The 27,167-nt window shown below is 34.5% G+C and overlaps 1 protein-coding gene across 6 annotated transcripts in view; it reads left to right on the forward strand.

Moving 5' to 3' along the window:
• Positions 1-27,167, forward strand: part of ULK4 (unc-51 like kinase 4) — a 241,692-nt gene that overhangs the window by 97,916 nt on the left and 116,609 nt on the right. For 5 of the 6 annotated variants that reach the window (XM_065831136.2, XM_065831135.2, XM_071804862.1 and 2 more), the window contains 2 exons: positions 1,195-1,287; positions 17,599-17,647. In XM_065831136.2, coding sequence (XP_065687208.1) covers positions 1,195-1,287; positions 17,599-17,647 — 142 coding nt within the window. The remainder of the gene's footprint in view (positions 1-1,194; positions 1,288-17,598; positions 17,648-27,167) is intronic. The other variant, XR_011737700.1, reaches the window with a different exon arrangement.

Raw genomic sequence — 27,167 nt, forward strand, 5'->3', positions numbered from 1 at the left:
TTGATTTGCTTGATTCTGCTCCCTCCTTCAGAACACAGAATAAAAAAAATGTAGTGGAAACATTTTGTTGCACAAAACATGATAACCTACCACATTTTCCTACAAATCATCTCTTCATTTGTACTTGATTAATTCTTTATGGTTTTTCTTTTACAAAGGAAGAGATTTATGCTTCCAATTCTATTACTTCCACATGTTTAGAACAGCACTATTTGTAAATAAAAGATGGTGTTTTGACATGGCAAAGTCTGGGGCTTTTGTGCTTACATCTCTCTCTCTTTTATCATTGTATCTCTATTGCCCTTCAGATACATTTTGATTTAAATAAAATAAAAATAAACTTATTTGTTGAGTGAGCATTACTGGAATGTTAGCAGCAACAGCAAGGTCTCTTTTGGTTTTCAGCAACCTGTTTTCCTTTGCCAATATTTCCATAAGGTGATATTTTGAATTTTTTCATAGATGTTTTTCATGTAGTTTTATTTTCACTGCTATAGCTCTTGATAAACATTGCTTTAAAGTATTTTTTCTTCTTCTGTTCCATATTACTTGGATAATGGAAGTATGTTGTCGTTAAAGCAATGTTTTGTTTGTTTGTTTGTTTTTTCAAAAATTTGAAAGAAATCATAAAGCACAATGTGATTGTTCTGTAAGTAAACTATTTTGAGAAAAATCATTACGTAAACAAAATATAACATTTAATCATATATAAGTTGGTTGATGTTCTTACTGAGCACCTAGTAAATCTTTTGCCTAATATTTTGAGGTTCAGTTTCTACTAGTCACTTGAAGATTAGATATTTATATATGAAATATAGAATGTAGATTAATTACTAAATCATATTCATATAGTCAAAATGCATGTTTTATAAATATATAGTATGCATTTTATAAATACAAATTATATTAATATGTTTTTTAAACGTATGTTGATACATATTTTATAATTGTGTCTCTCTCTCTAGAAAATTGTGTTCTTTTATTAACGCTTCTTTTAAAGTTAATCTGCTGCTTTTAAAATGGTGTTTCTAAGTAAGTCCTGTTTATTGCTTCGTATAGTTCTAAATAGCATTACATTTCCATTGTGGTTATTATAAATTTTGGAAATGGGAAATAATGTATTTTTTAATATCAACTTCTTAACACGTCTTGACTTTTTTCACTTTTGCTACTCCTTTCCCCCTTCCCTTTCAGGTATGAGCACGTTCTGATGGCTCCAGACCCCGTACCACTGTATGCTCTGAAACTGTTGGTGGCCCTGACTGAACACAGCCCTGCTTCTGTGAGGTGATACAACTGCTCATTCTCTGTTCTTCTGGATTTTTTTCTGTTTCAATTAAATTTTTTCCATTAGAAATTAATAGTAAGTTAAATTGCACTATCATACTACTGAAATTATTTAAGATATTTAGAAAATCCTAGAGAACACAATCTTACATCTTTTGTGCCAATTTTATATGATCCTGGTTATTTTAATGTGGATATAGCCAGTGGAACACTAGAGACAGAATCATGAAGAATTTTAACACTAAAATTATAATTAAAAACTTGAAGAAATTAGTAGCAAAACATTATCAAAACTGTTGTCCAGCTAAGCATATTTGTACTAGGACAAAGGTGATGTGTTTGTAAAAGGCTTAGACCAGTAATTTCACTTTAAAGCTGTTCAGTTTTCCTGCAAAAATAGCTACCCTATTAAGTTCCTAAATACGGGTTTTAAACTTTGATGTAGGTGCACTCACTACGTTTAAAAGTATATCAATATCTCTTCTTGTTCCAAAGTTTAGGCTGTGATTGACCTTAAAAAAAAAAAAAAAGAAAAGGCATAGAACTTAAACTGCATTTGTTGATAATGATAAGGTAATAAGGAAGCATCTCTGTCACTCACCTGTGCACACACACAGCTATTCCTCTTCCTGGATCTGGCCAGAAAATTGGGTTGTTCTTGCACTGACCATTGTCAGTTCATGGTGTCTGATAGTGTTATGGCTAAGGAGTTGCTGTGTACCGTAATACTGTGCTTTGATCGATTGAAATGAGCACAAGAAAAAAAGAAAGGGAAGGAAATAAAACTTGTTTACCTACTGTTTTTATTACAAAAGATGAAAACATCCTCTTTTAATCTTTTATGATGCTACTGTGAGCAGTACTATGTAGGCCAACAATGAACTAGAAATAGAGTGGCTTGAGATTTTAAATGGTTTGAATATGGCGAATGTACCGAGTTGTATTTTTATTGTATAGAAGCTGTTTATGCCACTGCAGGATTTTATGTATACAGTTTTCTATTTTTTAGAATTAACCTACAGATATTCTAGTACTTTAAGAGTTATAGGAAATATTAGTGTAACTAGAATGCTGGATATTATAGCAGCGCTTTTCCTCTGCCTAATTAATTGTCCTTGAGGAGTTGCATGTAGTTGCACTTATGCTCAATGTAGGTAGGTTGTGGATGCCCACTCATCCTCATGGCCTTCTACAGCGGACAGCAGTTCTTTTCTTAATGTTGTTAAAAGGCAGCTGTGGATATGCAGTGAACTATTAATATTTTTAAATACCAATGTGTTTGGTACTGTTATTTAAGGATGGGCTACTAGATTCCAGATATTAACACATTGTTCTGTTTCTCACAAGTCTTACTAATACTCATCTTCTACTTTCAGTAAATAATGTTTGGCTAGATTTTTGAAGGAGCAGAGTTTATTCAGTTCTCTTGGTCTGTATTCTTCCTGACTCTTTGACTTCGCAATAACTTTAGCTGGAAGTAGCTGATGCATCAGAAGTGTGAGAGAGATGAATTATATGTTATATTTGGACAACAAACTGCTAGTGAACAAAGTGGTAACCAGATATGTGCTATAGCAAACACTAGATCATGATTGATTTTGTTTTGGTTCGATAGCTAATTAATTGGTATGCATGGAACTCAGAATTACTCAAGACGTATACCCTCTTTCGCCCCTTTCGTTATTTGCGATTATTGTGCTGGGAAGTAAATAACATTGGACACAAATACTTCGGGATTAAATTTATTGTTTGAGGAAAAACTCTACTATATTTTTAGTCCTGATATAAGTCACTTTTCACCGAGTCTCTGTGGCTTCTCCAAGCTTCCAGTTTGTCCGTAATGTCTGGCTTTCAAAGATGGATGCTTTGCCCTGTGACTTTAAATGAATAAAAATGATGGTAGCAAGAAGACTGTAAAATGAAAAAATGTTAAATTAGTATTTACCTTATTGTTTCCACATCTTTCAAAAATAGCTATTATTATTAACCGTACTTCGAAATAAAAGAGTGAATCAGGAGGATGGTGAGGGCTACTGTGTTTTATTTAGTTTTTCTGTACGATAGCCTGTTTTCAGACATGTTAACCTAGTGTGTTCTCTCTCTTCTTTAATCCAAACCTTTTTTCTTGTATCTCACGCTTATCTTTCGTCTTCCCATCCCCTCAGTCTTCTCTTGTGTGAGGCGTCAGCATTTGAGCAATTCTGATTTTAGCACTTGAAAGAAGACAAATGCACTCCAGTCTTTTGTTTCATTTTTTTCATAGCTGATACTGTAAATCAGCTAATTTGTGATATCAGAGGAAAAACATTTGATCTTCTTTTTACCATTTTTTGGCACTTTTTTCTGTTACAGGGAGTTTGTTCTATACAGCAGAGGCACAGATATTAAAATATAATGATATTTTAATGTATTATAAACTTATGATAAAATACTGACAATGTACGATAGGTGTTGTGGATGCCTTTAACAGTTAATATTTTGTAAAAATACAAAAGCATACCTTGTAGTGTTTGCCATTGCTCCACTGTTGGGGTCACTTTTAACATTCTGTATTATGGGAGCTTTTCCGCTCTATTGCTTTTCAATTTTACAGTGGAGAAATCCAGCGATGTCCCATTAATGTGCTGCAGAACTAGATCTCTCACAAACATAAGTTCCAGCATGTGTACAATGGTAGCTGTAAAAAACAAACAAACAACAAACCAAAACAACAAAGAAAAAACACCACAAACAAACAAAAAAGCCAACCCAAAACAACAACAAAAACAAACAAACCAAACCAAAAACCTTTAGTGTATTTCTATGAGCACATAAAGCATTTGGACATGTGATCATATGAACATCCACAGGAAGAAGGGAAGAAAATCTAAATTTGAGAAGGATGATCATTTTCTTGTTTGTTTTCACCTTAATGGATTAGAGTATAAATGAGTAAGGTGTTTCTCTTATGTACCCGTTTTTACATCATGCAGCAAGTGCTATCTGATACAACCTCACTTAGAGTTTGTTTACTAAGAAAATAGCAGATATTGGAAGGAAAAACTTTGAGCAGAATTTATTCATCAGTTGCCAATTTTTATACTTGGCTAAAAGCCAATAGTCTGGCTTTAAGAGTGTTAATAAGAAGATGTTATGGCTCTCCTAAATGCTTATTGCCATTTTATTCAATAATTTTTGATGGTTTATGACAAGAAAAATGGCGGACATTAAAACCAGTGTGAGAATTATTAGTAGAGTTCATCTTTAGCTGTTTTGAGACCGATGTTTTTTGGTTTTTTTAAAGAAATCACTGATACTAAAGAAACATGTAGCTTCAGTTAATGATTGGACTGCTGGAAATTTGCATTGGAGTTTTTTTTCCCTTTGTTAATTATTACTGGTGGTTTATAGTTGTGTAAGGAGTTGTTGGAGGAACTGAACTTCTCGCAATGGGAGCAAATGTCTGCAGCAGGGTGAAATCTGATCTAACTGTGCAAAGTTTTTATTCAAAAAGAGCACTGTCATGAGATATCTTTTTCTCTATTTATCAACTTAATTTATAGGTTATATGTACAGATAGAAAGTCACACAATCTATTTGTTAAGGATTGGGGTTTTTTTTGATTCCTGCTAGAAGTCTTGTATGTGGTTTTGTTGTAGTCTATAATGATTGGTAGATTTTTCTAGTAATGACGAGGAGTCAATGTGAGTTTCTTAGTTTCTATTAATATGGTGTATCGGTTATCTGCTCTTAAGGTTGACTATTTTAGTATTTTATACTGTGCTACTCCAGAAAACTTATACTGGATCTTGATTCTTAACTTGGCTTTTGATCTCATAGATGAGGTTATGAAATGTAGCAATATATTTGGTGTGTTCTCTTTTATGCAGCTGCTTGACTTATCTTTTGTCAGAAACATACAGCATTTGGTAGCACTAATATGCTTGAAAGCCAAATACTTGAAACTACGGAGTCTTAATTTTTTATGGGTTGCTAAAATAGACATGTTTTTGGTTGCATGGAAGTGAGACAGCAAAGGAAATAGAATCATGGTGAGGGAAGTGTCAGATATAGCCACAGGTAATAATCATGAGAGTGGGACACATTCCAATATTTCGTTATTTAGGTCATTACCCGAGGGAGAAAATAAAATAATCTAAAAACTGATGGTGTGACCCTTCTTAGATTGATGTGGTTTGAAGGACAGGGGACCAAATTAAGGAACCTTCCTCACCTCCTGTCCTTACTGTAAATTTCCCAGACAGACATTAGGCACTGTCCTAGAAAAGGAGAAGAGGCAGCAGAAAATAATATAGGAAGGTTCTAAGAGCAGCAGAAACTGTGCAGCTTCTAAAAACCACAGATGTAGTACCTGTGAAGCTGATAGATGGATTGACCTTGTACACTGCAGCAGATTGTCTTGACTAATTGAAGTAGCTCTTTATCACAATGTCTTTGAAATAATTCAAGAATGGCTTAATTTTCAAACTTCATTTACATTACTGTTTGTACCTGTGCATTATCTAGTATAGACCATTAAAGGCACATTTTGGTGTCAGTTTTAGTAATAGATTGATTCTCCTCTTATACATCATGATGTTCCACCTTAGCATTTGTTTACTTTTTAGTATTTTCTGAAATGTTTTTAAAAAAATCCCAACAACAAAACAAACACACGCACAAAAAACGAACAGTGGAAAGAAAAAACCCAAGCTCTTTGGAGTTCAGTGTGGTGCCTTTAATTTGTTTGTGTTGGTAGAACTGTGATTCGGTTCACAAACACTTGTCAGCATTGTGCATAGATTCTCTTTGAACCTGCTGTAGTTTCTGTGCTATTATACCAGAGGGCAAGCACTTCAGTGCTTTCCTTTCCTGGTGAATTGATTAATGTGGGCTTATATTAATTGCTTTAAAAACACTTTGTTCTGCTCATTAGTTATTTTAATTTTCAAGTTTAAGGTTGACGTGCTCACTTTAAAAAGGTAGACCTACTTGCTTCTAAATTACTTCTCTGGTTTTATGTGTTTTCTTGTTTTCTGTAATGAATGTGAATAAAATAATATGGAGTAGTTCTTATAACAGGTAAGCTTATGAGGCCTAGTCCAACTGAACTGAACAGTGGAATTACATGCGTGAGGTGTACAACACCAGTGAGAAAATCACAATGCAGATGGATTGAAATTGTCAGAGGATCATGCAGTGTTATTAGAACTTTGGTGAATATTTATTTAGATTTCAAACCTGATTCTGATTACACTAATTTTGCATCTATGCAAATTGAGCTGTAAGCTCCCTGATTTTCTTGTCGGAGAAATCATGCTAATATAAATCAGCAATGAATTAGTATGATTTTTGCTATTCCTATTATTTGGTTTAGTATTTGCCCAGAAACAGACTCCTAAAATGTTGTGTGTCAGCTAATAACACTGTTGCCAAGTCACACATCATTATAATTCATATCAAAGGCAATGGTTAGAGTTCATTATTTTGAGTGAGCTCTCACAGTCTAGTCATGTACTGACTCTAATACTAATCACTGTTTCTAATGTAAAACACAACTTCTTTGTGCTACATTTTATAGAAGTTTCCCTTTAGTAAAGAAATTAGCTATTAACCTTATACCTGTAATTTTGTTTCTTCTTTAGTGTTGCTGATCGATTGCTGAATGTCTTGAGTTTTAAAAATGTGAGGCTGCTATTTGATGTTACTCTTAGGTCAAATATTAAAAAATGTCATATTGTAAGGTTCACATATTTACTCTTTTTGTGCAAAGCATTAAGCAGAAAGAGAAAATACCATTCTTTCTTGGGTATTTTTGCTTTTAGTTCTGAATTTTTGCCATAGTGAATACAAGCAGCAAATAAAAAAAAAGCAGGTAATGAGAAAGGTTCAGCTGGTTAGGGTGCTACAGTTGGAGTTGTAGACTTGACTGAATTCAGTTTGTCACAAATTCTTCGTTCAGCATGAGGCAAATCTAAACCGTCATCCAATCTATTGTCTTGTGCTGAACAGTAAGTGCCCAGAGAAGACTGTAAGAAGGCGGCAAGCGAGTGGCAATACTTTCTGCAGACTTTCTCAGCCCCCCTGTGATTTTTGTCAGAGGCCATATAAGAAGACTTGGTGTTCTGTAACTAGTAGATATTGATGAGTAATTTTAATTTCATTTACAGGGGTTCAAAAAGATATTTGTCATATTAGTAGTTATTCTGTAGCATAATCATTTGTGTATGAAGATTTATCATCTTTAGGGCTCATCTTCGGATTTCTTTGTTTAATCTGGCACTTGCCGCTTAATTTGACACCATCAAATTCCTACAATAAAAAAGAAGCACACAGTACTTCATAAATTTCTGGCATATTGTCTCCTTTAGCTGTATTTTTGCAACCTGAACAGTCCTGCCCCTATTTTTAAGAGCTATTAGTAGGGGTCCTTACAAAATAAATTTTGAAAACTCAAGAATACTGTATCAACCATCTCTCTTTTAGCCACATGCATACTGACTTCTTCAAAGATCTGTCATGTATTTGACATTTCATCCCTTTAAAATGAATCTCTTTGTTCTTGCTCTGTGTGTGCCTACCAGTTCTGTTCTTCAGAATAGCTTCTACTCACGTGTTCAGCTGAGAATGGGTGTAATACCCAGATTTTCATCCCCCATTGGACCTTTCTCAAAAGTTAGTACCAATAACATCACTTTTTCTGTCTTTTAAAGCTCTTCTATGAAAGCAGAGAGTTTTAAATGAGGTACATACTACAGTTAACAGCTATTTTCTTCTCTAGTTCCTTCTGAACTCTTGGGTGAGCACAGTCTGGTCCTGGTGATTTGCAGCCTCTACACAAATTAGAATCCGAAATGTTAGCTTCATTTTCAATTCAGATTTTAATCCCATTGTTGAATGGATAGCTTAAGTTTGGTTTAATGGCTCTTTTCTCCTTCAGATATTATTTAATTATTTTTAAATTATCCAAGAGATGCTTGATTACAAGCGTTTCTGTGAAGAAAAGGTCTTGCTTTGTGGAAGGCTTGCCAGCATTCTGTTGCATCTCTCTTTCAAACCTTTGCTGTTCTTCAGAGATTGTGACAGCCCTTTTGCCCTGTAGTAGAATGAAATTTTGTAGGAATTGAAAACACTTGGGATCAATGTTAGTTGACTACCTGAAGAAGTGATCTGTGATGTGTGAACTGCATCTTTTATGTCACCCACTGCCTTCCATTTGTCCCCGTTCAGCCATCTCTTTATCAGTACAGAGGGTTAACTTCTTTTTTATATTTTAAATACAGTATGAGTTTGGGTTTTTTTAAGAGGGGTGGTGGGGGGGGAAGTTTGTAGAAAGATTTAAAATACTCTGAACTGTATTTTAGAACAGGCTTCAAACCTACACAATGTCCTTTATACTGCTTTCTTGCTTCTTGCTGTGTCACACTCCACAGGAAGTGTAAAAAGAGACGAGTCTGCAATGAGTTAGGTAGAAGGTGTAAGACCTACTTTACCTTCCTGATTTAGTTCATTGAAAGCACGGGTCAGTAATTTAGCAGAGAGATGTGTTTATGTTTACACCTTACAGGTCACCTTTCAAAAAACCATATGGGTTCAGAAGCTTTCATTAGCGTTAGCTGAATAAAAAAGTGTTGGAAGTCTGAGGTGTAAAGTGAATACTTTGCTGTCTTGGAAATGTTCCAAGGTTACTGGTAGAGTGTTGATTTTGTTGGTGAATGAAGTACTTTCTCACTCTTGTTCTTTCTTTGAGCAGATCGTGTTTATAATTTTTTAGGAATGAGAATAATAACCAAAGGTCCTAGTTGATGTAAAAAAACCTATTTGCAATCCTTGTTGTGCAATTAGTTTTGTATGAACACTCTCAGGCAAGAGAGTGCTTGGTTATGTAAGGCCAGAAGCAAGAAAATGTTGCTTGACATACTGTTGGGTTTTTTGTATCATAGAATATGTCAAGTTAGAAGGGACCCATAAGCATCATCAAGTCCAAGTTCCCGCTCCTTGCAGGAATACCTAAAACTAAATTGTATGACTATAAGTGTATAACTAAAAGTTTTCTTCAGAATTCCCTGAAGCTTTGTCATAAATCAGTTAAAATTATTTAGGAAACAGTGATTTTTACATTTAAGGAACTGTAGCTACTTAGGTCTGAATTCTCAGACTTCACTTCAAAGTTATAAATATGCAAACACTAAAAAAAAGAAAAGAAAAAATAAGGCTTAGGAAAAGTACCTGAGACATGGTTGAAGTATCTTGTCTAACCACCTATTGATTCATTCTAGACAATACTATAACATTTTGAAACATAAAGATGTATTTTATGTTAAATCTGAAAATTAACTTATAAAATCTTCAAAGCAATTTTTATTTAATCTAATGTTAAAAAGTAGCAGAACTGGACAAAGGGCTTGCCTTCAAACAAACCTTTAAAACTTGAGAAAAAATTGAATTATTTAGCTTATTTTTCAGTTGGATACAATAACAGTTTGAAATACATATCACAGCCTGGCAAAAACTTCAGAAAATACCAGTCTTCAGTCTTTAACAGAAACACCAAAAAGCTCTGCTAAAAATAGTATACGCTCCTTAAAGAAAATAAGGTTTGCTAAACTTCATCAGTTCCATTTGTGATGATTAGTGGACTTCATCCTTAAGCTGAAAAATCTCTTGAGGCATAATGCTGCTTAAAATCAGTTTTCAGAGTAAGATATTGTGATTGTAATTAAAAGGTTTTCAGTTGTATCATTTCTGATGCTTCAGGAGATGAGTAGGTTTATCAGAAATTATAATGATCGCTTCGCCATCCTTGAAATAATTGTTTTAATTAATCCGATATTGAAAGTGTATGAAGAAATATGGTTATTTATATAGACATTTCAAGACCCTGATTGTGAGATGTGTATTTTTAAAGTAAGTTTTGCATTTCTTTTCTGCATATCTCTTATTGATTATCATCTCACTGTGAAGTTGTTCTCCATTCTGATAACAAGAACTGTTAGAGAAAGTAACGTATCTCAATGAAATGTTGTTAAACTAAAACATAGATTTACAGCAATGAAATGCCAACATTTGGAATGGATGATTGACATGGTTTGGTTCAGTTGAGCCTTGTAACTGGGGTACTTTGAATCAAACTGATAAGGGATTTGGAATGAGTCTTATAAGTCAGCCTTTAGCAGAAAGGACAATCGTTCAGTTATTTCCTCTGAGATAGGACACATTAATACAGTCCAGTTTTCCTGAAAATGCTTTCTTTCAGAATGAAATAAAACTAATGTTAAGACACTTTGAATAGAATAATTTTGAGTATATTAGCAAATTGTGGTATAGATTCACCTTAAATTTTGAAAATCGTCCCTAATGGAATTTTTGTTCTCCGGTAAATTCTAATTTCTAATAACAATCATGCAGAATTCAGAATACAGATTTGACTGTTGTGCACAGTGAGAGGAAAAAAAAAAATTGTAAAATCATAATGGAAAACTGCATTAATCAAAACTACAGTTAGTGTCAATTTATGGCTTTGAAAATCTGTATCATTTTCTGCAAGTCAGTATAATATGTAAATCTATACATAGTTTTCTTGTTTTGGTTTCTTAGAGATATGTGGAATAAAAAAAAATTATCAGCCATGTATCCATATTGAAGCATGTTACTGAACAAAACAAAATAAACTGTGGTGTGTAGGTTTTATCACTAGCAATATTGGAGTATTTTTGCGCCCCAAAGTGGAACCAACTAAATTTATTATATACAGAAAACTAGGCTCTGTGTGTGTGTATATATATAAATACATATATATCTAATCTCAGGGGGAAGGTTGCTTTTTTTATTTTTTATTCTGATGGTACTGGCCAATGAGGAATAGCCTGACATATTACTTGATGTTACAGATCTCAATACTTCGCAGATAGCCCATTTGGAGAATGAATCCGTCCTTTATAGAATGTAATCAACAGGGTGAATTGGAACACTAGGAGCTTAAATCTCAAATCCTTGATATCAGAGTGAATGAAAATGTTTTATAAACTCAGCAAGTAAGAAAATAGGATACTACTGAAAAGGGCTTGAATATGTGCTTTTAGTGTTTTAGACTAAATCAATTCTTTTTTCAAAGCTAGGAGGGAGCATCGATGCATAGGTGTCAAGAGACCATGAAGATAACACATAATGGAAAGATTAATATTAATTTTTCAAGTAAAATATCCCTGAGGACCTAGTATTTAAGGGAAAGAAATACAATTTTAAAATATTATTATTTTTTTTTTAAGGAGCCAAACTGCATGTAATTTATTTTCAAAAGTGAAACAAAGATTTTTACACCCTAAAAAGCAGGGGAGTGATGTAATTCCAGTAAGCCAGAGGTTTTATGTTGTCACTGAATGTGCAGAGCAGAGTTGCAGAGGCTGCAACTTTGTCAGAGAGCTTCAAACAATTTTATTTATGACTATAAACCTTAGTGCTCGTCAAGCTTTTGATCATAGTCTTTCTTGTTTTGTATCATGTGGTATGGCTGTAATATTTGGGGAATATAACACATACACTTCACTTATGAATTAAAAAAATATATAATTTTAATGTCATCTTACAATTACTGCTGACTGACTGGGGAAAAAAAAAAGGTATTATGATTTTATATTAAGAAAAAGGGACACTTTATTTTAGGATTGTTGGTTAGGTATTTTCTACTACTTGTGAATAGGCAAGAGTAAAATTGTAAGAAATAATGGGAAATTGGTGAAACACAGTGTCTTGTGGTTTAGACATACCGAAAGACAAATATTGCTATAAAAATATGAATTTTGAAGTTGAGAACTGAACAGGAATTGAAAATACAAACTGTTCTCCCTCAGTAGGCTTGCTGAGACTGCTGGCAAATTGACTGGGATTGCATTGACACCTTTCCAATAAATATGTGCCACAGACAGTTTTTGAGCTTAGGCTGGAACTGAAAGTAAACCCTTTTCATTTTGCCACATAATTACTGGACGTTATTAACAATTCAACTGCTGATACATGATAAAAACTAAACTGTTATGGATCAGTACGTTTAATAGAAATCTTCACATTGTACTTATTGAAAAAATATTTTCCTTGGCTTTCAAATACTTTGACAGTTGTAGCAAATACTTAAGATATTTGAAAGAAGAAATATCGTGCTTCAGATATTTTTTTCTTACAGTGGAGCTGTAAATTTATTTTAATTTTCAGATCTTGTTCTCTTGTGTTTGTGAACAGCATTCAGCTGTTCCTTGTTAGGTTTCCCGTGTTAAATATTAATTACACACTTGTGAAAGAATTTAAAATATAATCATCAAATAATAGTGAGGTATCTCTTTTATTAATACATATAGACCTTTATTGTTGTGTTTGTCTCCTTTTTCTCTCCACCACAAAAATTAAAACATAAAATAAAAATTTAATTATTCTATATCCGACATAATTTTCTGCCTGCAGAAAGGCCGTAAGTTCTCTCTTCCTCCTTGCCCTCTGCATCATTTGAAATATAAACTACAGTTGCTGAGAAAGCTTAGGAACTGGAATTGAAAAATAAACCTTTCCAAGAAAACTGACTTCAAAATAATTGGAACTCCTAAAGATAAGGTTGATAGATCTCCTCCCTGGTGTATTTTATGGTAGATACCATTGTAAATTGTGCCTTGGTATAATGTTTCTTAAAATCAATAGCAAGATCATTGTCTTTGAACAGCTACTGAAGGGAGTGGTATCAAGGTGTGGCAGTAAGATTACTAAAACTTTCTGGTTCAGTGAGTTTTCATTATTTGGGATTCACTCAAAAAGAGTAAATTTATTTGAAGTTTTCTCTAATTTATTGAAGGTAGCAATGGCCCTAAGAGGCTGTTCCAACTTAGAAACTCATATCCCTGAGTTTACTTGCTGGTTGAGGTTGAGGAGTTTCCAACTGACTGTCTCCACCAACTTTGTATCTTTCAGTGCTACCAAAGTGGCATGAAGTCACAGATGTGTTGGCCATTTTGTGTTTATTTTCTAACCTTTACTGCAGCTTTTCGGTTTGATAGTACTAACATTTGCGTACTTGTGGGTTTGGGTCTTTTTTTTGTGTGTATGATTCGAACTAAAAATACAGGCAGGAACAGCAGCGGTGAAACGAGTGTTAATTCTGAAGTAATTTGTCAGGGATCAAAATAAAATTGTTTGTGTGTTAGTACCTGTTTTTTATTGTGAGGCATGTCTTGTCTGTTGCATTGCTTTCCTTCTAGAAAAAGGTATCTGTGCCGTGCAATGAGGAGTGAAAACAGTGTTTACTCCAAGTGTAGCAGTCTGTGACTTTTTTAAGTCAAAACTTACGGCTATACGATAATACGCTGACTCTTGAAAATGAACTAACTTAAGAACACAAATCTCGGTGTTTTAGTAAATTCAGTGCGCTGTATTTTTACAGGAGAATTTGCCCTGTTTCCTTTATTTAGGGAGCAACTACCACTGTAGTTATAACCTACTGACAGGTAGTTCCTTTTTACAAAGGAGGAAAATGGCAATTTGGACATGGAGAATTTATGATTTTGTATTAGAGCAGAGAATTTACCAAAGAAGTTTAGTTTAAAAAGCTAAATAAGAATATGTAATTGTTAGACAATTTTAATTAAAGGAATAAAATAGTGACATTATTAAATTGCTTTGTTAGTGACACAAGATCAGTAGTTCTGTTGATCTCACTGTTTCTTTTTCTAAATTCATATAATACCTAGTTTGAACAGGTGCAACTGAAGTACCCCATCTCATTTTCATCAGACGAAGAATTCTGTATTGAGAATCATTACAGATATTCTTGATACCAAATAAGAAAGGAATTAGTCTTCTGCTCTCTCCTCAAGACTGCCTTCATCAGGGTGTGCCACAATTACTCCTGTGATTAGCAAATACAAGGCAGCATAAATTCACGCTCTGGTGTAAGGTACTTTCTTTTGGATGCAAGTGCTGGGATGGAAAGCTTAAACTCTAAATCACAAATCCTGTTGTTAAGACTCTTACTTCAAAGTGGGTGCCTGGCTTTGTTATGGGATCACACCTGTATCAAAAGGCTTTGATCTGCGTTCAGTGTTCTGCAGTAGGTTTGCATTTTGCAGGAAGGCAATTTAGGATGTCTCAGAAAAACAGATCTTGCATAGTTTTTGAAGGCAAAAGCATAATCTCATTTCGAAAATCATTAAAGTGTTAAAAATTCAGATTGTACTGATGGCAAGTCCTTATAAAATCAAGTGACCAGTTATTTTGAACTAGTGTTATTTATTTGGATGTAGATTTAGATGAGAAGACACTGTGAATACTTGATATTTGTAATTATGATTTGTTTATATATATGATTATAACTCTCTATGTTTTCCAAACTGGATAGTACCTAATTTAATATAAATTTTATATATGTCTAAAAAGAACCGAACTACTTTTAATTTAGCATAGGACCATTCTATGAAGTAAATTCCATAGCTAAACCCCTGCTTCAAGGCATTTCTTTTGTAGAACTGTAAGAGAGCAGTGTGGTAATGTCACTCTCGTGCACATGTATGCAATTTGGGATAAATCAGATTTATGTTGCTTTATGTGACTTTATGCTTCAGCTATGTTATGTGTATAACTTTCTTTATAGGCTGCAGCTATTTCTTTTTTGAATCATAAAGGTTTGCAGGTCACCTTTCAGAATAGCCATACTTGCTATAGTTTCATCTTAGCTTATCTCAGCAGAAAGTAAAGCTGACTTTGTTACTCTGTAACAACTGCGACTGCTTATAGTGTTTGAAGCCAATTGGTTCATAATTTACTCTTTACCACAAAGGAGTTTTTCTAGGCTTTGCCTAACCTAGGATTACTTAGCTGTTCTTGGTATTTGATGGTATTTTACTGCCAATGTGTTCTCAGTTTAAATGCTGCTTATGTAGCAAAGTAAGCAGCTTTTGCTGGGGTAAGTAATTCCAATGTGCCCTAAGCTTAAGAAGGTTTGTGCTGGCAAAACTTCGTTTTGTCAACTGATTGCTTTTACAGTAGTTGCTCTTTTTGGGAGTGTGTGGTGTTTAAATGACCTTTTTTGCATCCAGGGTTGTTGTACACACATCAGCAATTTTTTTTTTTTTTTAAAGGCATGGTCTAAGCTTTTAATTTAGCTGGTAGATTTGACCATAGAAAATGAACTTCAAATATAGTAAGTCTCCTTATCTGCAGTCCTGGGACTCTCTCACAATCTGGCTGTGTCCAAGGTGCCATAACTGTCTATTTAAGGGTTGTTAGCTGGCACTGAGGAGAATGGCTTTCCAGTTCTCCTGTCCTCTGTAAGAAACTTGTTGGGATTTCCATTGCATATGGCTATCTTTTCCATCACTTTATAAGAACAGAAATTGTCCTTAAATTCAAGCTTCTTAACTTAAAAATAATAGGTTTCTTTCCTTATATAAACTCTCTCTAAGAATATACTAACGTTTTCTGTTGGGTTTATCTTTGTGCTTTTACACATTTCTGTATGCGAGAAACATTAAATGCACTTGGTTGAACAAGGCTGTTACTTAACTACATTGAACATATTAGTATAGGTGCGTACAATTATATTATTTTATGTTTTTACCAATTTAGTGGATGTGTTTCATTTGTCTGTAGGCTCACATGCCAGTGTTGCACAGTGTAATAAATCTTGTGCTAAGCCCCTGCTCCTATCTCAACTTCACATAGATTCTGTATGATCATCATTGTTACATTTAGTTGAATGTAAGGATTAGAGAAATAAGAAAACAATAGGAAATAGGAAACTCTTATTTATACTTAATGTATATATCTGACTTTTAAGCTCTTCATAAATGTGGTTGTTCTGTTAGCATGCCTTTCATCCCTTATTATCTTATATTTCCTTTACATAACAAGTTTTCAGCAAACTTGAACAATCAGGGCTCTGATGGGTGACATTAAGTGAAGCATTTTATGATTTTTGTGACCCTTGGATGTTTAGCCCTCTTTTGATTTTCTTATTAAGCTGGTTGAAGAGAATGTGCAATTCCTTTTAGTTGCTTCAGGTCACAGTCTAGTTCTTTAGCTCACTCTGTCCATACAAGTAATACCTTCTCTTTCTTACTGGACATGAATAGAAACTTTTAAATGGAAACATGTATTTTTAGGAACATCTGAGTTCTTTTTAATGAATAGTTTACCAAAAAGAATTAATGTGATTGTTATACTGGGAACCAGTATAGGGCATTATACAGTAAAGCTTCAAACATGAAATGAAATGCTTATTTTAATCAAATATAACTCCTGTTTATTCACAGAGAAATATATAACTTTGTGTTTTTAACTGACATACTACTTACAATTTTGTACAAATTGTACAAAAGCATCTGCCTCATGTTGAGTAAACATCCATAGTGGACATCCTCAGCACTTTCAGATGTGCTTGAGTTCTGCATGTATTACACAGACTTCATAATACAATCTTGTCTTATAGCTGTATCACAAGGCTAAAACCTACCTACTGTTTATGAAACACTTGAGTAATATCAGAAAGATACAAGAGAGAAATCTTTGAAACAGCCAGTTTGGTGTTCTGAGTTGGGTTTGGCATCTAGGATAGTGTGTAAGAAAAAGGAAGAATAATTATTCGAATAAGACGGTATAATACAGGAAAAACTGTGTGACCATGTACTTTGTATGTCATAGTAGTGTTTGTGAGAGAAACACATGCTTTACTAATAAAAATATTGTGGGTTTTAAGAGTGGAAAAAGCTGCATTGCTCTATTACTGGTTTTTGAGAATATTCTTCATACAACTCTATATATGCTCGTTTGTGTCTGATTTTGAAATTCGGGAGACTAAATTATTTTGGGTAACCTCTCTTCAATATTGTCAAGAAAAGTGGTTGACAAGTGTATTGTATACTAATATGTTAAACCCAAGAAGTTAGTTAAACTTTCTTTAAAAAACACAGCATATCTATAAATTCACTATGTGCACTGAGTCTAATTCAGATTATTTAATGGTGCACACTGAATGTTTCATAGTATGTATAGCATTATAATTTTGAATTTTGATTAGTTTCTCCCATTTAAAAAGATAAATTTAATTATTGTTCCACTCACTTGAATTGTATCAGTGAAGCAGACCTAGAAGTAATTTCCAGACCAGGCTAACATTGCTGTTTCTATTTAATAGCTGAAGTAGAGCTCATTTTTGTTGAGGGCTAGTCAAAGGCCGAAGTTCTGGGTCACGTATTTTTGCAACAACTGTTCTTATGCTCTACTTTTTGTGAGTTTTATGTGTTAAATAAGAATTCACTTCTTCTTTTCTTAAACCAATCTTAAAATATGTTTTTACAGCCTCGTGGAAGAAATCCATCTTTTTCCAGTTCTTTTCCAAGTCATCTTGGTAAGAATTTTTATATATATATACACACACACTCTACTAGATAGGTATCATATATCCCAAACCATGTCAAATGAGTAAGTTTAATAAGGGATGTTGATAAAGTAAAATTGAACAGTCTATCAATGCAGAAGAATCTAGTGTAAGTAGATGTCTATGGTTGTCACCAACTATCTACTGTATTAAAAAAGATAAATAGTTTTCTGGTTTTGAACCAAATAAAAACCTGAAAAATAGAATTAATGAGCCTAATCCTCAATTAGAACTATATATTTGCCCAGCCAGAGCAACAAATGCTGAGGGATTTGCATTTTAACCCAAATGTGCATCAAACCTGAGTTTGACTGTGATAATGCCAATTCTCACTATTTGCTTCTAGAATTTATTTCGATATGAAGTATCACGGATAGGATTTTTGGATAGTCACATGCTGAATTCCCATTCCTAAGTAGCATGTTGATGTTTTTTGTGTCCCCGAAATATTGCAAAACAAATAACAAAGAAGAAAAATCTGTAGGCTACTTTGGAAGCTGGGTAGTGTGCTATCCACTAGCCTTCTCATGGCTAAATTCCAGACTTTTGTTTATTTTTTCAATCTTCTTGTTCATGAAGTTGTATCAGGTAAGTGTCCTATCATGTAAGCATGCTCCTGGTGAATACTAACTACACATTGTAAATAAATATGCGTAATTTATGCAGTGTGGGCAGATTGAGTACGTGGTTTTGGATCATTCTTGAAATTCAGTCTTATTCAGGGTAGATGATGTTTTTAAATGTGATTCTGAATGAACTTTTATATTTTCCTTTCTTAGGAACATTTTAATCTTCTCTTTCCCTTTGCAGTGGTTTATTTCATTGCCTATCATTTTAAATATCTTCAATACTGCGTAACCAGATAAGCCCTGTTTAGTGATGATAGATTTTTTTTTCCAGTGGGAACAGAACACAGGATTTATGTACATATATGTACAAATCTCTTACTGTGATAAGTATTAACAATAAAACCAAGATTTTACAGTGTTTCTTAAATAGTTTTGACCTAGTTTAAGTACTGCTTTTAGATAGTACTAAAGAGAAATACAGTAAAATGTGAAAGTCAAATGTTTCATGTTAATATCCTCAAATATAAAAATAATGTTTTTGAAACTTCTCCAGCTGTTGTAATCTCAAAGTTTAAATGCCAATATATATACACACCCACACTTATATGTATGGTAGTATACAGCTATTAAGTATCTGAGTATGGTTATGATCTCTAGAAATATTCACAGACCTTGAAAATCTTTTTGTAACATTGATAGTCATAGCATTCAAAGTGTTTGAATGTCATGCTATGTAAGTGGGGTCAGTTGAAGTCAACAATATAGCCTCCCTCTTGACATCCCTACACACAGTTTGACCTGATGAATTATAGAAATATTTTTTTAGGGAGTAAAAAGCAGCTCAAAATCATCTTCATGACTGATGGTCTGTGAAGGTTTCATAGTTCTCTTAAAGCTCTGTAGCTGTCTTTTAGCTTCTGGTTAGAGTCGTGAGGGAAAAACCTTATTGCTTTTAGGAAGGGGAAAGAAAAGCAATCACCTTTTAACATGCTTTGTTCAGGAAGGCTGCCTGTGGTGACTTCAGTAGCCAGACATAGCAGTCAAGCTTCAACAGTACACTGACAGTCAGCTGTGATTGTGGTTGGCTCAAGGGATGTGAGGCCTTAAGAAGTTTTCTACCCTCCTTACTGTTCCCCCATCTTTCCTACAGAAGAGCAAACTCAGCGAAGGAGTATTAGGCAATTGGGAAGGCTCAGGAGATGGGACTAGTCAGGCTGGAATGATTGATCTTTAGGCTGTTTCTCCTCATGAACAGAACAGATTAGCAAACTCCTTCATATTTTCTGAAATAATTTTCATGGTCCTGTGAGTGAAGGGCGTTCCATATCATTTAGACTTCCCATTACTGTCTACACATTAGTCTTTGGCTAGGTTTATACTTTTTATTGGCTTCAAGAAACAGCACAGATCAGTAACATCAAGCCCTGTGTTGTTCTATCTAGAATTTTACCCAACCCCGAACTATTGAATTTGAATGATGCTTCAGTTAATATACTATTTTGTATTGCCAATAAATTAATGGAGAACTATTACTGTCAGGTTCAAGGAATATCAGTAGTACTTTGTAATTCGCTATGTGGGACCAAGTGTCCACTGTCTGTTGCATGCATCATTAGATGCAGTTCATGTTATCTCCAGCAATGCCACTGACAGGACATTGACTCTTTGGCTCTGAAGGGAAATAATGTGGACCCAGAATTGGAGGGTGTGTCCTGGAGCAGTTTTCATTTCCAGATTGTGTTCCACTCAAAGTGGGATCAAATGTCCTAGTTTTCATCTAGCTATCGCAGCAGTGAGGGCACGATGGCTTCCAGATACTGGGCAATTCACAAGAAATAGGTTTTAGTGTGACTGCTTCTCATGTTCATCAATGTAGTGTTGCACTACCTCATACACTGCATATGGCCCTGTGTTGTGATCTAAGCAATAACACTGAGATCTGACAATTTTTTTACCCTCTGTCATGTATCTGGACCAATTAGATCTCTGAACTCAGCTGGCTCATACCAAATGTATCCTTCCATGTCATTTGTGACTGCAATTCTGTAAATGTTATAGTTGCCAAACAAAAGGAACTGGATCAGGGAAAAAGGCTTGTTTCTGTCTACTTAAAAAGTTGTTCTAAAAGAACAGCTATTAGTTTTGTTCACCTGAGCTAGGTTTTAGTTACTGATCTGTTAGTAAGAGACTTTAAATACAGTTGCAGTTCCCCTGGAATCCCTCAGCGCTTAGTTTTATTTAGGAAATGCAAATTAATAGTGTACTTTGTGAATATGTGAAAGACCTGGATACAGTTCTTCATTGCAAAACTTCAGAGGAGAATTTCATGTTACAAGTGAATGCAAATTAATTTCATCAGTACCCTGATCTGAGATCCTAATGCTGGTGATTACATAGATTATGAGGAGTTCTACAAAGGAATATGAAGGTAGAACTGCAATATGAGTGAGCTTTTATCTAGCTGTAATGTCTAATGATATCAGTGAAGATGTAGTGATGTGTATCTGTGGAAAAAGGGAGATGTATTGGCAAAACACGAGTATATTCAGGACAGTAAGTGATTGAAAAACATGGAAAGCTGGCCTCATCCCCCCAGTAACAAGATTAAAAATGAGCCAAATTCCATGATGATGTAACTGATACCAAAAGCTGGAATGATGTATGGTGGTGTTGAAGTATAACAGAAGGGATTGTGGCAGGAAAAGTGACTGTAGGATATGTTTCACAAATTACTTTCTTGTTGTCTTTTACTGCTACATCTATTTCTGATACATTTTACGATGTCAAACCTGCGATCTATCTGAAATATCAGTATGTTATGTACATTTTTTTAATATTATAATGCTGGAGTGAGATTAATAAAGGAATTGTAAGTGGTTTATTCTCATATTTATAAATTATGGCTATTTGTATTTTAGATTGCTATCAAGATTTTGCTGAGTGGCTAGGAATTAAGCTGGCATATATGTTACTTTTTAGAGGAAATAGGATGGGGACCCTCCACACTTCATAAGTATTACCTGGTCTTCAGTTCGGGTTATCTGAATATAAGCTATTGCATAGAAAAGAAATTGTGTAGTTGGTGAAATTCTATTTTTCTGCTGATAAATTTTAAAACTAAAGCTAATGATGCTTGTGATGAGGAGCTCAGTACTCTCCTCTTTTTAAAGCTCAGTGGTCAACTGTGTGCTTGTCCTTTTAAAATCACTGTTGTAACTTTTAATCACACCAGCATCTCACAGACTTAAGTTTTTGCTGTCAAATGTGTTTCTGCAACTTTCTGTATTTTAATGGTCAGTGATCACACAAAAAATGTGGCAACATGGATCTAAAAGCATATCCTTTTAATTAAAATGAATTTATAGTAGGATTGGAAGTTGTTATATTTATAAATGATGTCTTATTACAAACCGTCGATGAATGTTAGTGGCTTAGTGTCTAAACTGTGCAATCTAATTTAAAGGTACAAATATAATTGTTTATACTGTTGATCTATCCTTAACACAAGCAAGTCCACATATTTTCTTTAAGTGTTTTTAAATAATTAAATCTATTAATATATTTTTGTATATTTTTCCTAGTTGTGTCTAGGTTTGTGGTTTTGTACTGTCCCTGTGTGTTTTGGAGCTGCTATGAGTGCACGTTGTGAAGTTTAATTATTGAATTGGATGTCTTAAACTAAAGGATCATGTACTGTTGATGTTTTTGACAGACTGCAGTAAACCTGTGCTTGAATGCTCAAAAAATGCCTCAAAATCATTGTTCTGCTGGCAGGCGCTGATCATCTTGGCAGTTGTACTTTGCTCACTCTGTTATAATTGCAGTTGAAAAATAAAGTTTGTTATTCTGTTGAGCGTTGAGAAAGACAGTATGAACTAGATGTGATTATAGGAAAAAATGTAACAGTTACCTCAAGATTAAATATATTCATACTTTAAAAAAAGAAAACACTCCAGTTTTATTTGGGTAACACCTTATTTTGAAGAAAGCTAGTAATTTTGTGGAAATTTTATCTAAGGGGATATGTAGCAATGTGTAACTAGATTGCTTTGGGATTTTCTGTTTCATTTTTTGTTTGTTTGAGGTTTTAAAAAATGTTTTTAACTAAAGCCCTTAAATTAAAAAAAAAAAGTTGTGAGAAAGAAGTCGCGTAGCAGCCAAGTGGAAGCAGTGGTTGGATTTAATATTTTGGTTTGAATTTTAATTGGAGGAAAAAGATCAAGCTACAGGAAGTGGTTACAGTCCGAGATTCTAATCCTTGTGATCCAGTTAAAGCAATGAACCCATCCACTTAGAACTGTTTAAAAATAATAGTTGTTTTCTGCCAAGGCTTTCCTGTGAAAATATTATGCAAAAGGGAAAAAAGTTGGAGAGGAAAAGCAGGAGCTTCATCATTCCTATTTTGCTTGTTTTCTGTCTTCTGCGGAGAGACTGCAGTCAAAAATCATTTGAGAGAAAAGGCAGAGGTGTTTTTCTGTTTGACAGCCACAGGGATGACAGATATAGAGGAACATGTATCAGAGGTTATTGCAATAGTCGAAACATTAGTTTACTTAGTCTGCTAAACTAAGCACCTTTTAGTCCATCATGATGCACAACTTGTTATTGTCCAGAACAATGGGGATCATGTTTCTGACTCTTCCAAGCACTTGTAGATCATCCAGGATTGACACTTGAAATAGCAGAATAGGAGACTCATATTCTGATATTCTGTAAGGAGTACAAGCTGCAGAACTCATCTTCTGGGGAAAATTAGGATAGCGAATATGGCAAATAATATGAACCTCTAGCACTTAATATGAATATGCAGTTGGTCGTCTGCTGTAAATGAGCTTTGAGCCGAAGTCCATCTTTAAGCTCCATGCTTGCATGAGAAACTTGATACTGGTAGCAGCTGATAGCTATGGACAGATCCCTTCAGTCTGTGGCCATAGTCAATATTTAATTTAGCCTCAGCTTTCCATTAAAAAAAAAAAATCAACACAAATCTGGGAATGGTTAGGCAACATATGCTTGAAAGAACAGGAAATAGTATTTATTTTAATAACTGTGTGTGTAATATTCCCATTCTTGGCTCTGTATTCAGTGCTGTTATAAAAAAGTTAAGTGCAGTGACTTGCATTGCTGTATTTTATCTACTCATTACTGCTTTTAGGGAAAAATCTGTATTTATAAGATATCTGAAATTAGATTCTAAGAGTGATTTGTGGCTTCTATAGGATGGACATTAGTTACAGTTAGAAACCTAAAATTTATCCATAGTGGATATATCTGGGTTTTTTCCTATTTGTGAGGTATGCATATTTCCTAAAATATAGTAGATTGGATAGCCAAACTATGCTGTGGCAGTGTATGTAAAACTGCTGTGACAGATTAGGAATGTAATCTATGAGGATTTCTGAAAGCAAAAATACCAAAATTCTATTTCAATGCGTGGTTTATAAAGCAAAATATTTGCTTGTTTTGAAAGTTATTTAACATCTAATAGCGGATTAAGGAGAAATTAGTGAAAAAGTGTTAGAAATCTTAGAATTTATGTGTTTGGAATGATAAAAGATTATAAGATACAGTTTAAAGAAAAATGTAATGCAAATGTAAAAATTACTATGAGTAGAAGAACACTTAAACAATGAGCATGGTCTAAATCTTTTCCAGACTGACAAATTTCTTGCCAACGTATTACAGCCTTGTGTCAACGTTTAGAAAAGTATTATATTTTTTTCTCTTTTTAATGCTAAATCAAATGAATGTGAGTGTTTCTAAAGACTGAAGAAGATATTGTAAAAGACAGTAGGGTACAGTATTTTAATTTCCATTTGTCAAGGAATAAAATATCGCTCTTCTGGTAAAAAATGTTCTTTTCGTTACTTTATTAACTTGCTTAAATAGTTTAAGGATGAGATGCCTGAGACTACTCATATCTTTTAAATTTCTGGCTTGAAAACAGTGTATACTTTGTGAACGTGTGTAAGTGTAACCCTCTTGAGAATTTTCCATCAGGAAGCAGAATATTGCTAAAAAAGTTTTTGTTTGTCTGTGGGTTTTTTGGTTTGTTTGGGTTTTGGTTGTTTAGTTGGGTTTGTTTGTTTTTTTCTCCAAAAAGAATTTTGTGTGTGTTTTTGTTGTTGTTTTTTGTTTTGTGTGGCGTTTTTGTTGTTGGTGTTGGGTTTTTTTGTTTTGTTTTGTGGTGGTTTTTTGTTTTGGTTTCCCATGTCACCAGTCTTTCAGCCAGGAGTTTCTGGGGAAATGTTTATATATCTATACATCTGTAAATGTTTGATTAGTGTTGAATCAGGTTAATCTGTTATGCAAGTATTAACACTGTACACATAATGAATTCTTAACAGTTCTGTTTTACTGATGTGGAACCATCATCTTCTTAACTGATAACAATTAAACTCTTAGAAGGCAAAACGCCTGATATAAAAACCATTTTTGATTGTGCTTAACAAGAAGAACCCATGGTATTGTGAGATGATGTGCGGTCGTTTTGCATATGGATAAAACAATTGCAGAGTCATAGAATATATCAAGTTGGAAGGGACCCATAAGGATCATAAAGCCCAACTCCCTGCTCCTTGCAGGACTACCTAAAACTAAATCATGTGACTAAAAGTGTTGTCCAGATGCTTCTTGAATTCTGACAGGCTTGATGCTGTGATGACTTCCCTGGGAAGCCTGTTCCAGTGACCGACTGCCATCTCAGTGTAGAACCTTTTCCTACTGTCCAATCCAAATTTCCCATGATGCAGCTTCCTCCCATTTCCTTGTGTCCTATCGCTGATCACCAGAAAGGGGAGACCTCGATGGCCATGAGGTCACCCCTCAGCCTTCTCTTCTCCAAGCTGAATAAACCAAGTGACCTCAGCTGCACCTCATAAATCTTGCCCTTGAGACCTTTCAGCATCTTTGTCTCCCTACTTTGGGCACACTCTAATAGTTTGATGTCTTTCTCATTTTGAGACACCCTACACTGCACACAGCACTTGAACCTGTGCCGCAGCAGTGCAGTGTAGGGTGGGACAATCACCTCCCTGAACCAGTGGGCTGTGCTGTGCTTGATGCACCTCAGGACTTGGTTGGCCCTTTTGGCTGTCAGGGGACACTGTTGACTTATTTTCAACGTGCCATCAACCCAAACCACCAGCTCTCTGTCCATGAGGCTCCTCTACGGCCTCTTGTCCTCCAACAAAAAGGTCAACGAAAGTTTTCTTTTCATAGGCATTTTGCTACAAATGTTAATAGGAGAAAGATTTGACTTTTTCAATATCATTGTAACTTATGATAGACTTTCAACATGCTTGCTATAACCACAAAGCTTAAAGCTTGTCTGTGCTGTGGTCAGCATGTGGCAGCAGTTCCTGAAGATGTTTCCAGCTAACTTTGAACCAGTAGCTTAGCTAATGTCATAATAGTAATGTGGGTGAGTCAACAGAGGACTTAGAAAGTATGAAACCTTCTATGAAGCTTAATAAATACATGGCCAGTTACCAGTTAGCTGTTGCAGCCATGCTGCCTTGTGTTCCCCAAAAAGTTCGAAGCACAGGATGTCTTCACAATTAATGTATGGATGTCTTCCCATGCTTGCAAAAGGCTGATGTAGTTTGAAGAAATCTCATGGAAAGGGCTGGAACTGAAATGTTGGAAGTGATGAGAGCATTTTCTGGGAGAAAGCACATGCTGCTCATTTGAAGAGGTGCCAAATACCTCCAAGGTGAAGTGTGCCACTTCTTTTGTAATCTTTTTACGAATATCATGAGCTTGGGATAATGAAGAAAATACTGTATAATCAAAGGTTTTGCATGTATAATTTTGAAAACTTTCTGGAAAGTTCCTTTTAACATCTGCTAGCTTTAAACAGATATGGAATGATTTACTTTCCCTCCATAACCTTGAGAAAATTACTGTTGTTGGGGTTTTGTGTGTTGTGTTTTTTTTTTTTCTGAGTGGTGTTAGTAGCTGATTTTTCAGCTGTTCTTGTAGGATTGCTTGATTCAAATAGTTTTGACTAGTTTAATTCAACATTCTATTGGGATAATAATGATAGTAGTTAACTGTGCATTTGTTACAAATGACGGAATTTGAGAACAACAGGTTTTCAGGCTTTTTCATTTACCTGAATTACATGATTTGTGGGATGAAGAATGGGCTTGTTGGCAGAGTACTGAGAGAATTGAGGCGCTGCTTGCTATTACTGCTGATTATCTACATCTCTTCTTGACCTTGGGCAAATTGTATACCCCTTCTTTTTCACATATACTCAGTGTGCTTCTATCCTTCTTGTGTCTGACAAACACATTTACTCTTACAAAACTGTCAGAAATGAGTGCTCATAATTCTGAAACACCTATTTAGAATCCCAGCTAGACTTTATTCGAGCATAATTCTTTAATGAATTTTCCTTACGGTTAGGTAATATCTAAATTATAAATGTGTATCATAGGAATATAGGGATGATAAATTCATTAGGATTTAGAAGATATTGAGATTGTGTTATGAAGAGACCCTGTACAAATTCTAAATAAATATGAGCAGCCTATTTTATGACTATACATCTGTGTAGACCTATCACCAGTAGGATTGCTGGTGGAAAAATACAAGTATGTGAGGGGAAGCAGAGCCATGCTTTAAATCATTTAAATGTTATATATTGATATTGTGCATAACAAAATAACTTTTATAAAGGAGAATATATTACTAAAGCATATCCTTCTATCATTCTTTTTTGTCTCTGAAAAGTTACTTTGAACCAGTGTTCCTGTTAGGGGAGAGAATAAAAATGTTTACAAAATCACCTGAAGCTCCACTTCTATTACTGTTTAGCCCTGGGCAGTAGCCAAAACACTGAACAGCTGCACTCACTCTCTCCTCCCTAAGGAGGGAAGGAAGGGAAAAGGAAGAAAGGCTCGTAGGTTGAAATG

This window comes from Patagioenas fasciata, chromosome 2 (genome assembly GCF_037038585.1).
Source record: "Patagioenas fasciata isolate bPatFas1 chromosome 2, bPatFas1.hap1, whole genome shotgun sequence".
Lineage (NCBI taxonomy): Eukaryota > Metazoa > Chordata > Aves > Columbiformes > Columbidae > Patagioenas > Patagioenas fasciata.